General features: G+C 39.6%; 2 protein-coding genes across 6 annotated transcripts in view; one reads left to right on the forward strand and one right to left on the reverse strand.

Annotated features, from left to right (window-relative positions):
- nckap1 (NCK-associated protein 1) overlaps nucleotides 1-3783 on the forward strand; it is a 31140-nt gene extending 27357 nt beyond the window's left edge. For 2 of the 3 annotated variants that reach the window (XM_029520982.1, XM_029520981.1), the window contains exons 29-31: nucleotides 474-583; nucleotides 1085-1174; nucleotides 1333-3783. In XM_029520982.1, coding sequence (XP_029376842.1) covers nucleotides 474-583; nucleotides 1085-1174; nucleotides 1333-1449 — 317 coding nt within the window. In that variant the 3' untranslated portion in view covers nucleotides 1450-3783. The remainder of the gene's footprint in view (nucleotides 1-473; nucleotides 584-1084; nucleotides 1175-1332) is intronic. The other variant, XM_029520983.1, reaches the window with a different exon arrangement.
- Nucleotides 3784-4817: 1034 nt separating this feature from the next.
- ppp1r1c (protein phosphatase 1, regulatory (inhibitor) subunit 1C) lies at nucleotides 4818-16688 on the reverse strand. 3 transcript variants are annotated; one of them, XM_029521907.1, is made up of 7 exons: nucleotides 16457-16688; nucleotides 14813-14870; nucleotides 12907-12944; nucleotides 12332-12386; nucleotides 9515-9715; nucleotides 7760-7894; nucleotides 4818-5879 (listed from the first exon to the last, which is right to left on the reverse strand). In XM_029521907.1, exons 1-6 carry the CDS (start codon nucleotides 16535-16537, stop codon nucleotides 7773-7775), a joined length of 555 nt encoding a protein of 184 aa, XP_029377767.1. In that variant the 5' UTR covers nucleotides 16538-16688; the 3' UTR covers nucleotides 4818-5879; nucleotides 7760-7772. The 3 variants fall into 3 exon arrangements, with proteins under 3 accessions (XP_029377767.1, XP_029377768.1, XP_029377766.1); XM_029521908.1 differs by lacking the exons at nucleotides 4818-5879; nucleotides 7760-7894 and adding an exon at nucleotides 8038-8464; XM_029521906.1 differs by lacking the exons at nucleotides 4818-5879; nucleotides 7760-7894 and having other exon boundaries at nucleotides 9342-9715.
- Nucleotides 16689-16752: the final 64 nt, after the last annotated feature.

Below are 16752 nucleotides of genomic sequence, written 5' to 3' on the forward strand. Positions count from 1 at the left end.
ATTATCGAGACATTGCCTCCTAACAACCTTGAAATGAAAGGCGCCATTGTTAATAAGGGACGTTTGAAAAGGATAATGAGTTGTAATGGGCTCCACTATTGTTAGTATGCAGACTGCATATTGGCCAGCAATTGGTTTTCTGACAGCACATCTCAATACAAGGCATCAGTGCTGTCACGCCAACCATTTAGTCAACTAGAAATTGCATGCACATATTTCAGGCTCTCATACTTTTTATGCACCTCTCATTCACACATAATGGCTATCATCTGCATGAAATACAAAAAAAAAAAAAAAAAGAAATCCATATTTCCTCCACTGCACTGGGAGTTCTACCTCTGTACACATCTGGTCCGTGGGAGTCTGGAGGAGAGAACGGCACATATCAGAAATGAACCTAGAATTAATTCATTTTCAAATGGGGATGATGTATTGTTATCATAGTAACAGAGAGTGTTTGCTGCCTTGTACAGGCCACTGTAACAACATCCATTGCCTGGCCAAAGCCATCAATCAGATCGCTGCTGCCCTCTTCACCATCCACAAGGGAAGCATAGAGGATCGCCTTAAGGAGTTCCTGGCTGTAAGATAAATCAAAGTCACTTCATTTATAGTTCTATTTTTACAGATTTTGTTTATATGTTGTGTCATGATAAGCAGGACGTCACATTTGTTGTCAGGTAGTGGTGGCTAAGTCAGACACATTTTTGAAAGGTAGAGACCAGATATACAACCTGCCTCTCTGCAAAAGCATTAATGTCGTGCTACCATTCACCATTATGTAGTTCCGCAGGCTTAACTATGAACTGCTTTATATCCAGGGCTTTGACTCTTATTCAAACAGCAGAGAAGTGAAAGGCCTTAGTCACCAGATTCATGGTTTGCTTTTGGTTTACAGCAGCTGAAGAACAGAGGACAAAAAACAGATGCCATTATAGGTGGACAGCAGCAATAGAATAGAGTTTGTCAGTGGTCCTGCTGCTCCATTTATCCTCCTCAAAGAAATTAATGGAAACATAACTAATGAGATACAGTAAGATGGCAATTATATAATGTTTACAAATTTTCTTATCTGTATGTGTAGCTGGCGTCATCCAGCCTGTTGAAGATTGGCCAGGAGACGGACAAGATGACAACACGTAACAGAGAATCTGTCTACCTGCTGCTGGACATGGTTAGAGGAAAAACTAGATAGAGGCACTGCTTTTGTACCAACAACATTTTGATTGCAAATGAGAATTGGAGCTGCATGGTGCTGATAGTGATGCATTCAGAGAATGAGGAGTAGCAGTAGTATAATAATGTCCTTCTACTATCTGGATTGTATTTCAGATTGTGCAGGAGTCTCCCTTCCTCACTATGGACCTGCTCGAGTCCTGCTTCCCATACGTCCTCCTGCGAAACGCCTACCATGCCGTCTACAAACAGAGTATCAGCGCAAATGCGTAGAAAACAGAGTTAACGCACAGCAAGGGCCCGCCAAGCTGTCTGCCGTTAGCGCATCAGCATACATACAACAAACCACACTAACAGCACACACTAAGACAAACTAAATACACTAAACTATGCCTACAATGCCTCAACATACTATCCTGACAGTGAAAGCGCCATCTGTGTCAACATGCACACTAAAATGTTGACACATGTAAAACACTTAACAAGTAGCATTTAAACAAGTCCACTCTGAACCCAGAACAAATGCTGTACACTTACCTAAACGCCAGAAGAACATGTTAAAGACGCAATTCATTCCACAAAGATGGCAAATGACAAACAATGAAAGTAGACAAATAGAAAAAGAAACATAAACACAGATATACACTAGCTGGATGAAGTTTGGGATCAGTGTGTTTATTTTAATCATTGTACTTTTTCATGATGTTGCCAGGGACCATTACCATAGCAACACATAATATACCGCGTTTGGTTGGTATAAAAGAACAAAAATATAAATATATAGTATATATATAGCTGACACTAAAATATTCTTTTTTTTGTTTTGTTTTTTTATTTAGTTTTTTTTTTTTTTTTTTTTTTAAGATTTGAGACTTCTATTGGCCAGGTGAAAACTTGTATGTGGTGATGGATTTGGAGGCTTATTTTGGGAATGCAAATGAATCTGATGTGATGTGGGTTTCTTTTCCTTTTATTGCTGAGGGATGGTGAGTATTCATGTGTTGATTATGAAAGATGTGTTGCTTGTTAATGTAAGTTTACACACATACACACACACACACACGCATACGTGGACAAACAGACATCTTGAGCGGATGCGAAACTCCAAATACACTAACCTCTCAGCATTTCATAGGTAAAAATACACTCGGATAGACACACACATGTATAACATGGTGATGTTTTCTTTCTTTTTTTCTCGCTAGTCGTAAGCAAACCTTTTGTGTGTGAAGATATAATATCTGTATTCTACTTTGATGTGAACTGAACTCGTCTGTTTTTAATGTTCATGCTTTTCTTATTTTTATGATGACGACAATGATAATGAAAATTTGCCAAATGTGTTGACACTAAAAATGATGTATCAGGGCTTGGAAGTGGTGGAGTGTTTGGGTATTAATGGGTGAAATGCCATTTTAAATGTGTGGACGATTATTTGGGCCATCCACAGTTACACAATAATAAGGGGGAACAAACTTAAGCAAAAAAAAAAAAAAACAAAACACTGCAGTAACACAAGATGGGCATCAAATCAGTAATTTTTATTTAAAGTGCCGGATCACCAAGCAGCATGGTCCCACAACACTTTCCAATATAGGGAGCATGCATCCCATCCTGCTGTTGATGACCTTCAGTACGCCTGCACACATTCCCCTTAGCCTTGGTTGGTTAACTCTCCAGATTAAGTTGAGGCCCAGTAGGTGCTACCCTCATATAAATCAATATCTACTTTATATGAGCTGTGGAGAAATGATTTGCGGCAACCACAAGCCTTAGTTTTCACCTTTTTATTGAGGCTGTTTTGCTTTCAGTCTCTAACCAGCTGTCACCATCTACACTCTGAGGTTGCATAAACATGTTAGTGCTTAACTTTGTTGAGAGTCAACCAATTGCTGAAAACTATCCTCGGCCTAATTTATGTTAGACCTGGAGCTGAAATAAGACAAAAAAATAGATGTGTAACTATAGATATGTGTGCCCCTGGTGATGTTTTCACTAGATTTACTGCAGTCAATGGGGCATCCCCCAATGAACTTTCCACATGAACAGTTCCATTTTTGTGACTGTTGTTCGGGTTCTTTTAGGACAGATGGATGGATGGACAGGCGGACTACTTTTTACAAAGTGCAGTCTCTCTTTAATTTTTAATTTTTAATTTTTTTGTTTGTTTGTTTTTGTTTTTTCCGCAATATCAGCATGGCAAGGGCTACATAATGAGACACAAACCATGCTCCCTTTATGCCAGCCCTCTGCTGATGCATCACGAACACCAGGGTTCTGTCTGAAAGCTTATCCTGCATACTGCTCAGGGCTGAACCTCTACTTAAGGCAATTTAAAGTTAAAGTTCAGAAGCAGCTACAAACTGAAGTTACATTTACAGTATATAGCAGGTATAAAGTCTGGTAAATTAGGTTTTTACACCTTAAACTAGATGAATGGTCTCTTCCTACTGTGTATCTAGGCAGTAGTATGCAGTGTAAGCATACACAGACAGATCCATTGACACATGGATGGTTGCTGTTTTCTTTCTAACCTCTCGTCTCTAATTCTACCGTGTAACTTAAATGACATGAATAAAATAAACTTTAGGGCTGTGTCAGACCTGAGCTTTGAGTGTGTGACGCTGATGGGTGCAAACGGCCTCGATGAGGTGAAACCTGGTAAGTGGGAAAGCTATTTGAAAAATCCTGTTTTGATATTAAATAGTGTTTCAGTGTCACTGCTTGACTGGGACACATCAATCACTTGAATAGAAACTGAACTACTCAAGAATGAATACGTCTATAGTAATCTGTCAAATCTTGTTTAGTTGCAGGGGAAAAAAAGCAGGCAATTCCAGGTAAAATGGGTGGGGGCCTCCACTCCCATATGGAAAAACTTGTTCCTGCCATTGGATTGACTTGTTTTTTTTTTTTGGTAGTAAATAATGAATATTATTTAATTTTTTGGTAGTAAATAATGAATATTATTTACTACCAAAAAAAAAAAACAAGTCAATTTTTTTTTTTTGGTAGTAAATAATGAATCGGTGACTAGCTTGCATCAGTTTTTCCGAAGATAAATCATCAGGTCTTAAAAACTCAGGTCCCCCAGCAAAGGCTTTTCTAGTCAAGAGAAAGTCTTTAATTTACACCTTTTGTCTTTCAACATCTTCTCTTCTACATTCTACGTCTACACAATTCCAGAATGTCTCCAATTACAAACTTTATAAACAAATCATTTGTTTGTCTATTTTGAAAATACTTTTCACCATAACAAGCAAGTTAAGTTGCATTACCAGTGCTATTTTATTCAATAATAATAATAATAATATTGGAGCACAATGTTCCTTTCTTTTTGCTACACTTCTCATGTTGGGTCATGTCTCTTGTTTCTAAATATGGAATCTGCTCTACCCATAACTTCCTTGGAATCTAATGCAACCTTAAATATAAACAAAAATCAAAGAATGTTTAAAAATCGTCTACCTGGGATTCATAAAAATTAAATCTAACAATAATGACTTCTTAGCAAACATTTTCACCTGCAGTGGTCATGAGTCAGGTGTTTTCCCTGCAACGCTGCTGTGCCATATAGGGGCCACCAGGTGGCTCGCCACAAAAACAACACAGAAGAGGAGGCAAAGCGTCCAAACTGGACATAGGAGGCCCTGCAGTCCATAATCTAATGTTTATTGTAAACAAAATCACTGCTGAAACTTTATTGCTGTTAATAATGTTACAAATCACAAGGGTACATACTGCATATGCAGATTAAGAAAAGAAAACAAACTCCATCAGGTCTAATACCAAACAAGTGTTACTGTCATACTGTCGTGTCTTCGTTCAGTGATCATGAAACACCATTAGCCCTTTTAAATGTAGAGCTGAAAGTCAGTTAATTTTTTTCAAGCTACAACACTGAAAAAACAAAAATTGGCTTTGGCTTCAGGAGGTCTAGGGCACTTTTCCCCACTTTGCATAATATTTCCTAGACAAGACAATTGAAAATGAAAAAAGTTGAAAATGTTGGTAGTTTAACAAACTAGTAAAATAATCAATGGTGCCACAACTACAGTTTATGAAAAAGGAGATTTGGAGATAAATCTTAGTGAGAAAAGGAACAAGGTTTGATGCTGAACTCACCATTTCATCGAGACCAGGAGGTAAACAGTTAACAGTAAGTGGTCATGATAGCTAAGTAGAATCAGCAAAATTGATCAAAAGCCACTTTTTAAGCTGATGGTTTGCCACAGATACTTCCTTTTAGCGAGTTTCCCGCTCAACATGTAAAGACGGCAGCTGTTTGAGGTTACCTGTTGTGATGGCATTCATTTGGTATCTGTTTTTTCTGGTAAAGTAAGAATCACATTAGCATCCTATTTATGAATTTTTGAAATTCAAAGTTCAACAATGACAGTGGATTCAGCTGTTGGCTGTTTCCAGACCAGTCTGATAACAGTGAGGGAAACTGGTTCAACACGTCTCTTTACCTGCTCTGATTACAATGTTAACTACTCAGAGGTCAAATCTCCCACGCGTATCGATGTCCTGTCATGTGGGTGCTACGCTTGAGATGAACGCAAGAGTCCGTCTGCCGATTTGTCCAGAATGTGAGAGACAAGATGGCTGCCTCTTTTGTGCCGTTTTCTTTGTCGGGGATCATTCATCTTGATGCATACTTTCCTCTTCTTCCTCCTCAGGTACAGAACTTTCCAGTTTACCTGCAAACATAATCATGACTTATTGAAACTCAAGGTCCCCATTTTTTTGTTGGATCCCATAATATCAGAAGCAATAATGTTTTCATAGTTATACCAAGTGGACATGTCAGGGCAATTTAAACAGATTATTTTACAGGATATTTTGAATAGGTCTGCTGAAACACAAACCTGCATAAAATTCAATTTAGTTTGCCTGTTGGTTTGTCAGAAACAGTCATAATTCGCCTTCTGCCTGGTGCGGTATTTTAGAAATAATTCCATTTGTAGTCTGTCTTTTACCATGAAAGGCCGTCCTCATGCACTTGGATGATTAATTTTTTTCATTGTGCATGATTTTTACACAACCCTTCCAACCTGCTCATGCCTGTATGCCCACCTGTCGTTAAAATCCCTGCTCAAAAAGTTCAGATCCATTCCAATTACAAACAAACACACCCTTCAAAAGAGTGTTCTGGGTGCTGCTGGCAGCGAAGAAAGCACAGAAAGTCCCTGCATAAATCCGCCTCTTTCCAAATACACTTTCATTGCAGCATCAACAGGAAATACCTGCGAAGGTTTTGGAGAAGAGCAGGACCCAGGGGAGAGAGACTGAGTTATATTTGTCAGCCACAGCAAGCAAGAACTTTTAAATGAGAAATCATTTACTCCAAGATACTGGTGGACAGTCTGGTCTATTTGGTTTGAAGGTAAACCAAAAGCTTGTGCCTTTCCATGAGCTGTCACTGGAGTTTCCATGTGTTTATTTCTCTCAGTTTTTTGCTCTTTCTGTATATCCCATCTGTGCACATTTAACCTCTGACCAAAACACTGGGAAGCTTATAGCATAAACCACACACACACTCAGACATTTCAGCTGCTTATGCTGTGGCATGCAACGTTGATCTCCAAACAGCAGGTTTGTAATTCCATTTATCACCACCAATGAACAAAACGTCATATCTCTTCTCCAATCAGATATTTTCTGTTCTTCATTATTCTTTTTTTTTTTTTGTCCCTACATCATTTACATGTCGCAGGTCTATAGATCTTTAAAGACAACTTACTTAAACCGTCAACTTATTAATACTAAAAGCCCTTGATCAATATGAAACAGTATAAAAATGGCAGCCTGACCCTAGGCCCATTGGCTTGTTGGTTAATTGCGGAACTTTATGGCGCTTATTTCATCCAGATTCCTGATAATGTGAGTCCTGAGAATCACAGACTGTTGTGCACCAAGGAGCAGGTCTATAAGATCATTTTTGACAGCTCTTTCCTCTGAAATACAGACAGTCTCAATTAGTAAAGCACCTTTCATACAATGGTGCAAACCAAAGTTGTTGAATAAAGTTGAATAAAGATGGCACACACACACACACACGTGTGTCTGAGTCGCTAACTAATTATAAACAGCACAGCAATGGCAGGAAGTGAGGAAATTACTAATAGTTAATCTTGTGAATTTAAAAGCAACACCAAAGACTAGAAAGAAAGGATACAAAGATTGGGGAGAAAAAAGAATAACAAAAACAAAAATACAAGCTGAAGTAATACAAATACGAATAATAACCCGTAATAACTAAGATAATAGATTAATAAGAAAACATCAAATGAAACAACAATGTATAAGGAATATTGAAGTGTACGTTAATAAAGCGCTAAGTAAGTGAACAAAAAATCTGGAACTTGCTTTTAAAAATATCTACGCTTAGTTTATAATGTTGAATTTTAAAGCCTATTATACGAAAACAGAGGGAGTTGGTGTGAATGTGCTGCAGAGGTGTGGACAGACTCGTCAACGCCGTCACAGACACAACAAACAGTAAACTGAGTGAAAAACCTCCAGTCTGCTTCCATTATACTACTGCTTCAATGACATGTAACGCACTAAAGATGCTGACCTGTGTTAATGCCTCAGCTCTGTTGCTGTGATTGAAGCTTGTCTGTTGCTCTGTCCATCACATTTCCTTGAGCATGATATCTCAGTAAAGCCTTTCGGAAATTTGTTATTGGGTTCATTTCAGTTATGAACTGATCTGAAAGGTGACATAATAAAACACATCATGACCATTAATCAGATGTAACTCAGCAACAGAAGAGGTTGTGACTTTATTTACTGAAAAACTGAAAAACGGAAAGTAAGTAGGATATTCTTGTTCTCGTGCTTTGTGGCTCACTGATCCTAGCAAACCAACCAACCCGCTCGCCCACACCCTAAAAACCTGCAATCAATCTAAAAAGACCGTCCCAACAGTATAAAAGAATAATCAGATCTTTGGGAAATGTTTCAATATAATACATCTTTATTCACAGCCACTTCTACACAAGCAATACCTCATCAACTTTCCCTGCAGTGCTCTGAAGTTACGCTGACTCAGTCTGTGCAAGTGTTCTGTATGTGTGAGTGGAAGACAGGGAGAGCAGTGGTCAACCCAACAGACAGTGTTAATATGCAGTGCAGGAGTGAGGCAGTGAGTTAATGGGATCAGATGAACAGCAGTGAGGAGGAGGGAGAGTTGGTTATCGACAGATGAAAGCGGGCAGAGGTGGCTATCGGGAGACGGAGTCAGGACTGGGCACTTCCTTTTTGTGGTCACATGACAGATCTGAGAAAGGAGGAGAGAGGGGTGGGGGTAGATTATAGAGAATTGGAAGATCATGCAAAGCCACAAGAGGAGGAAACAGAGGAGTGAGAGCCGTTAGTCAGGTCTACAGGACAGAGACTGTTAACAGTGAATTGTGTATACCGCCCTGAGTGTGTACACTTTTGTGTACATCCCGGTTTAGTAGATGTCGTCAGACTTTGAGTTTTCCATAGTCTGTTTTGAATAGATGCAAAGTCTGGATGAATGTAGGACATCAACACTCTATGTCATCTATCTAATAAGTTATTATGGCAGAAGTGTTTGCACAAAGCCACTTTACACAGAAACCAGGAATGATGCAATGTTGGCTTCATTCAGGAGCTGTGTCTCTGAGTTTCAGTTCATAATTCCCCCTTCCTCCAGACACGTTTTCGTCTCCTGAGGAAAATATCTGACTCTTTAGGTGCTTGATGTTCAGCTTCCTCCACCAGCGAGTCTAACTGTTGACTGTGTACTGCTGGGCAGGTAGTGATCACTGAGCTTGCCTGGCTTATTCACATTTAAAACAGCTGCAGATGTTGCTCAGATGTCACGTATGTCATGTATAACAGAGACAAAGTCTTGTGTTTGTTGGTTTGCTAAGTTTCATAAAGATGTATATGTGGGTTTTTTGTGTGTTGTTTCTTTTTTGTCCATTGGTGATAATTATTATAATAATTTTTTCAATGTATGTGCAATGTGTGTGTGTGTGTGTGTGTGTGTGTGTGTGGCCAACAGAATACTCCAAATAAATCTAAATATGACTCTTATGTTTTTCTGTTCACTAATTAACCGACTGTTTATTGGAAAAAAAAAAACTTTAAAAATGAAAAAATGACTTTCTACTTTTCTAACTATGCAACTATGTTGCACATTAGTTCTTTGGTGTAGACAGTATCAAACTAGTCAACCTCAAAAACTTTATCTGCACATCCTCTGTAAATCTGGCAATAATCTGATTCAGAATTTGATTTATGTTGGAGTATACTGCTGCACAAGCATACTTGTCTTTCTGTTTAAAAAAGAGTTTACCCCCTAAACTGTTGCTCTCCGCCACACCTCTCTCCTGATTGGCTAGTGGCAGACTCGCCTCATTCCCGTTGGCTTCCTCTGGCCCGTTGTGATTAGCCCAGAGAGTAGCAGCATAGAGTTGTGCTGTGATTGGGCTCAGCTGGTTGTCTGTCTCACAGAGCCCCGCCCCCGGGGGATGTTGCTCCACCCCTATTTGAAGCTCTGAGAGAAGAGAGAAGAGCAGCTCTAGTGGAGAGACGCTGCAGCTACAGCAGGTCACCCCTCAAATAAGGCTATAAATACTCAAATGACAAGAATTCATGACAAAGATTAAACTAGGGTTTAAAAATTAGGAACACATCTGGACTGAGCAGATAACTAGAACACAAAAAAAAAAGATAAAATGAAACACTATTCTGACAGATAACAAGCAACACAGCGCCTTTTCTTTGAAATAATCGAATAAGAACGTAGATATCCAGCTCAGCCACAAGAGCTGGAAGACGTCAAAGACATTTCACATGTCATATTTAGGGAAGGATTTGATCTGATTTATTGTCAGGAAATCTTACGCTGTCAAACTCCAAACATCTGCAGTTAAGCATAAACTGATAAAATGCACCCAAACAAAAAGTGAGCCACAGTATTTTTCTTGTCAAGCTGCTGAGAACCGATAAACAACAAGTTCCTCCAGAGTCAGTGTCTGATTCATTTCAAACAGGGATCAAGCATGAACAACAGTCTGCTTAAATATAGATTTTTATCTAATATTTAACTTCAACATGAAAAGTGGATCATGAAATACTGTGTGAAAATGAAATCTAATCAGACTAATAAATAAAATCCTGATCCTGCTGGAGGTAAATGCTGTCTATGCATTTGTTGCATAGGCAGTTACTCACAAGGCTATTATTGAACTGGTCTACACACAAACACACACACACACACACACACACTCAGACGGGATCAATAAAAGAAAAGCTTTTATGATCTCCACTTCCTGGAACCAAGTCCTTGCTGCACTCAGAGCTCTGTGCACACACTTGGGTTTTTCTTCCTCTTTGTCCTCTCTTCCTTCTTCCCTAATATGTCCAACCTTTATCCTGCTCACTCACCAAAACACATTCCATATTTCACATCAAATAACTGTATTAAGTTTGTATTAAGTTTTGGCCCAGTCGGCCTCTTTACATTGTTACAAAAGCCCAAGCAGAAGCAACCCTGCTTCTTCAAGTCCATCACTGGTTTGTGAGGAGAAGCTCAATTTGATAAATTATTCAGCATAAGTGATGTTTTAAAAAAAAATGACAACAAGTCTTTTAGAGATGAGAGCTATCAGACAGGTGCTCTCTGCTTGTACTCTGATGGAAAGCTGAGAACTTTTTCCAAATAAAGAATCTATTGACCGGTCCACATATCACTGCATAAATGATTAGTGATGATAAATGATCATAAAGTGCTGCTGCAGCTCTTTGGATCCTCCTCCTGCTGCTGCTGCTGCTGGAGGATTCAACAGATTAAAGCTCCAGCAGGCATAATATAAACACTGTCTAGCTGTCAACATCTTCATATGTTGGATGTCATCAGCTGATCAAAATTCAATGTTAGCAAGCAACAGGCTGATGTTGTTGGTTCAAAGTTGTGTTGTTACCACAGACCTATGTATCTGCTGATATAAGCAAAACAAGATTAAATGTCAACACATCTATCGATTTGTTGAAGTGAACCATGTGGAGCCCACAGACTAATGTAGTTAATGTCAGGCATATGTAAATCGCCTAATGCCTGACAGAGAGGACAGAAAAGGGCACGGCCACTTTTTCTTATATACCAGCAACAGCAATGACGCAAGAAAAAGTCACAGGACCCTAAAGTAAATACACTACAGCCCACTCCAAGCACTGGTTGTTACGTAACCATGTCCAACACACTGTCACAGCTTTGTTTCCTAATCTTTTCACTTTTATTTATATTTTTGATTTGAAATTGATTGTATACACAGAATATCAGAAGGATAATTCTTAAAATTACATTTTCTGTGACATTTTTGTGGGAAATTCTTAGTGTTGCATTCAATGGTAAAACAAATAGAAATTAATGCGGTCCATTTTCGTTCTGAATTTTGAATAATGAAAAGTCCTATGTTTCCTGTCTCATTTGATTCATGCAAAGCCCCCGTCCCCATCACTGGCTAGATGTCCCGCTGATCTCAGACCGAAAAGCACAGAAAAACTAAAGAATGACTGAAGGCAAAACTAGGCCGAAGAAAACAGAAGGGGGGGGAGAAACAGCTACAGATACGCTGACAAAGAAAAATGGGGGGGGGGGGGGGCGTACACAGCTGTAACAGACTTCATTGTTAAAGCCAGCAGAAGATCTCACAGTGATGTGCACAGCCATGTAGTGAAAGAGGAGGCAGCACAGTTTGTTTCAAAGAGTCTTTATCTGATAAGTATCTGACTAAAGCATTTTCCACTGATGTCTCGGTCCACTCTGCGGGTATTTAATCTCTGAAGGACAAACCGTGGGTCTGTTGCTAATAATTCAGATTGAACAGAGTGCTTCCTCAGACTGACACACACATAATGAGTTTCAGACACTGGACAGACTTTTCACGTGTTTCTGTCCCTTTCCACATACCCAACAGATTGTGAAATTTTCTGTTTTATTTAAACTAATAATTTGGCATGTTTCTGGTATTTACCGATCTACTGCATATCTAAGATTTCAGAGGGACGTCAGCTGTAATAACTCTGTCCTGTCCTCCAAGAATAAATGATTTCCTCTGCTTTCTTTGTATTGTTTAGATACACATTTTGCTGAATCATGCGTCTTTACCTTTCATTGTGGGTGGCGCGTAGGTGCTCTGCTTCCTCTGAGAGGAATCTGCTGCCTGTAGAGCAGAAGAAAAGACATATTATGATTCGACTCAGCACATACATACAAGTAAAAGAGTAGCTGTGCAAGGAATGAAATGAAAAAAAAAAGGAGCATTGTAAAAACACAAACAACTTAAACGCATTCAGAGACAATTGTATGAAGTAAGATAATAAAAAAAGCTATGAAAGATGATGAAAAATTAGAAAAGGGGGGCACACATTGTCTTCCTTTTAAAGTGAGACAAAAGGTCTCCTGTGAACTCTTAATTTCTGAATGTGCTTGAGAAATTTGTAAGATATTAAGAATGTATATCTGATGAAAATATATAAAACCTGTCAGGTATCAGCCTATGTCATCAGGACTCAGTAGACTATAGAATAAGAACAGCTGCTCTCATTCAGATTGACACTTCATGAATTATTAATGGATCTATCCCTTGACATTGACCATCCTGTAGGCTTCACCAGTCCTCCAGACGTGTGCTCTGATGGTGTTTTCCCTGGTTCTTCTCTGCATCAGCCATTCATACCAACCTGTGATTCTCCGCTGGCGTTCTGCTGCTCTCCAACATCTGCAGGAGAGATGAGACGGCAACAATGAGGTCTTTCTGTTTTTATTGATCTGTCTCTCTCAATTTATACATTGATCCATGTCTGACACGTTGCCATTTTCAAATGTGCCTGGCGGACGTTTCGGCCACTGAAATAAGAGCTGGGGGATCTGGCAGGGTCGCCCTGCAGGTTCAAACCACATTGATCAGGACAGATGGTGAGTTCTTATAGTCTTATTTCCTCTGTGGCCTGAAGCCACGCTGCCATCCTGATGGAAACAATGGGCTCTTAGACAAACTCTGTGGGATCTGAACAGAGAGTGAAGTTTGCAGCTTGTAAGTGTAACATTTCCTGGAAGAGAGATGAGCACTGAGCAACAAGTGTTTTAGCACCTGCGGGTGATTATGGGCTCTTTAAACGAACAGGCCTTTGACCAGTGACTCAGCACCAACTTGGTAGGAGCTGGAAACTTTGGTTTTCACAGGCCAATCTGGTATATTCAGCGTGTCTGAGTCTCTGCAGTCCTCAGCTGCAGCTCACATCCACACTGAAGATGTAGCTCTTAAAAAAGTGAGTCACAAACATTAAGTTTCTAAACAGCAGTAAATAATCTGCTTAAACAGCCGGGTCCTTCAGGATATTTTCAGATGCACATTTATATGCTTTTCATACTCCAGTGGGTGTTTGGAGGGTGGTGTGTCCACTTTACTCAAAATGAACTACATAGTGTGTTCATGGAAAAGAGGGAGCGTGACAGCCATTGCAACAGTTTGGCTCAGTTATGTGTTTTTAATAGATTTTAGGAACAGTGGAGCTATCAGACTGGTTTCCATGGGATTCACTGACAAAAAATGAAAAAATAGAACATCATCAGGCTTATTCCATTAAATGATAAAAACTGAATGAATTAATGATGAATAACAAATTTTGAGATCAAAACTTCCCTCCTCAGCATTGATGTTTTGAGTCTCACCGTGAAGCTCCAAAGACTGACTGAGATCTGAAAGGAAGTTATTTGGCTCTGGGGAAAATAAAACTACGGGGATTTGTGTTTAAGAAAGCCAAACACAATGTCTGAAGGTTGTCTGTAGAGGTCTGTGAAACATCACGTATGCTCAAAAAAAAATCCTTCAATATCCATATCCATATATATATGTTAAAAACAAAATGTCAGCAGCAATTTAATGTAAGAATACTAGTTAGAGATACAGGATAAATGTCTCTAGTTTTTGTTGAGATGAGGTTCTCAGTTAGAGATCTTGATGTTTTCACAGCTGCCAGCTGGCTTCCGTTTTTTCACACTGACTGAAAATCAAGAGATAATGTTTCTGAAGTTTGGTGCACGGAGTGGCCTTGGAGCAGGGAACTTCTGAGTAGTATCTGGTGCTTATCACAGATTTTTGTTTGGTCCTAATCGTTAAATGAATGGAGACAAAATGTCCAGATACTGAACTTGTGTTCTGTGCCTGTGTATGTTCCCGTACTCTTTTGAAATCTTGCCCTGATTTCGTTGAGAGGAGACAAAATGGATGCTTGAAAGCACCTTAGGCGGCTACAGAGCTTTGTCTGAATGTATTAGAACCAGATCCACTGAGCTGAGCTCACAGAATGGAATCAGGCCCATTATTCAATCAGCCAATTCCTGTGTAGAGCGATTTCTAAGAGCTGAGAGCCAACAGACGCACACACACACTCTCTCTCTTCAGACATCCATCAGTCCAATCTGAACAGAGATCACTTTACCATAAGCTGCAGCACAAATCTAATAAAGGTCCCATTATAGTTTGTGTTTTTCAGAGCTCTCCACCTCAACCACCTCTCTCTCTCTCTCTCTCTCTCCCCATCTCTATCTCTCTCTCTCTCTCTCTCTTGCTCTATATAGTCTTACCTGAGCCAGGTTGCCTGTAGATCTGCAGGGTGGCTGGAGTCGGTCTTCTGCGACGGATCTAAGGTGAACACACAAGCACATCTCAATTCTTTCATTTTCTCTTTGCCCAATTTAAATAAATAAAAAAAAAAAATCTCTCAGCTTAGTGAGACTTCCTTTAGCCTCCTGATCAAATAAATGGCTTTAAAAATACCAGTTATTGTTTTCCCGACAACCAGCCATCAAAAACCTAATGAGTCAACAGGCTTTTAAAAAGTTCAATAAACCAGCCTGCACAAACTGTTTGTACACTGCGAAAACACTGAAGCGTATTTTCTGGCATTTCATGAGCTGCCTCAATACAAGAGGCTTTAAGAAAATGGATTAAGTTTATTATCCAAAATGAATCTTAAAAATTCAATTTTCCAAATGTACTACACAAGTTAAATGGTACCACTTTCCCACAACAGCAAATAGCAGGAATGACACATTGTTATCACATTTTCTCTTTCTGTTCAAGTCTGGGCTTTAAAAAGAGATTTTAAAGGAACGAAATGAAAATAGCAGCCTGAAGTTCCAGCTCCTTACTATTACATTGCTGCCAATTTCAATGTTTCCTCCATGACCCATTTTACAGTGATAATAACTGAAACTAATGTAACAATATCCCATTTAGTTCCCTCTACCTGGTTCACAGCTCTGCTACAGAGAGACCAACAAAATGTTCATCGTTGTCCTTGAGGAGTGACTCTGTTTACATGGTGGTACCTCATAAAATCATTGCTACAATTTATTATTGACTTCTCCAAATGATTACATTTTCCAACAGAAGGAGTCTCCAAACACCCACAGAGGGGTCCTAATCCGTTGTTGTTCATGATTTACCAGCTTCCATAGAAGTCAACGACTTCCTATTTCCAGTGAATAAACAGCTCATAAAGTCACTGAGGCTGCAATTCCGACAGCTAGAGCAGGTTAAACTCCCAGATGTTACTTTAAATCCTGCTGAAAAGGACGGGCTTCTGTTTCATTTCACTGAAGCAGCCACTCGCATGTTACAGGTTTTAAGTGTTCTGATGCTCCATATGACTTTCAGTTCTTGACTTATGAAAGATCTCTCAGTTTGTGATAGTCTGTGTTTCCCAGGAGTCCTTTCCCCCCTAAGAGAACGGGCGTGAACTTGTTCCAATCAGATGCAGATCATCCATGACGGGAGCAAGTTATTTGACTTCTGGAAAGTCAGCTACTTGTGGAGTAAACATAGACAAGCACATAAACAAAACTTAAAGTGGAGGAACATTTTCTGTCAGGGTGACCATGTTTCTGGGGGAATTTATAGAAACTGCAGTGAATTTGAAATTGGAATTATTGCACACAATCAAACACAAACAATTACGCTGTAAAAAAACAGCTGCAAAATGCACAAAACACTGCAGTGTCACATGCAGTGCAGCTCAAATATGACATTAAATCCACAGGCCAGATGCACAAATAGTGGTTTTCATGAGGTCTGTCCTTTTGCACACATGCTGCATACACTCTGCACCCACACAGAAAATTCCAGGCAAGACTCACAGGATCACAGATAGAAGCCACATTCAGCCCAGTGGACCCACGCCATCCTGCCCCTCTGTTACACACACGCACACACTCAAATACACTCACATGTTCGGCGGCCTGCGGGTCCAGCTGTCCCTGCAGCGGAGGAACAGCAAACTGGATCTTCTTCGGACTGCTGGGCTCCATTATTACACACTGAGAGATAGAAAGAAAGGCAGACAGAAAGAGAGAGAGTAATGTGTGTATGTATGTGTGTGTGTGTCCATGAGGGAGGGAGTACAGAGGGAGGGCGTGGTCTTCCCTTGGCTGACGGGTTCCATTATCACTAATTGACAGACTGGGAGAGAGAGGGACAAAGAATAGCAGCCAAGTCACTGCAGCATTTTCAAAACATCCTCTGA

Source organism: Echeneis naucrates, chromosome 15 (genome assembly GCF_900963305.1).
Source record: "Echeneis naucrates chromosome 15, fEcheNa1.1, whole genome shotgun sequence".
NCBI classification, from domain to species: domain Eukaryota; kingdom Metazoa; phylum Chordata; class Actinopteri; order Carangiformes; family Echeneidae; genus Echeneis; species Echeneis naucrates.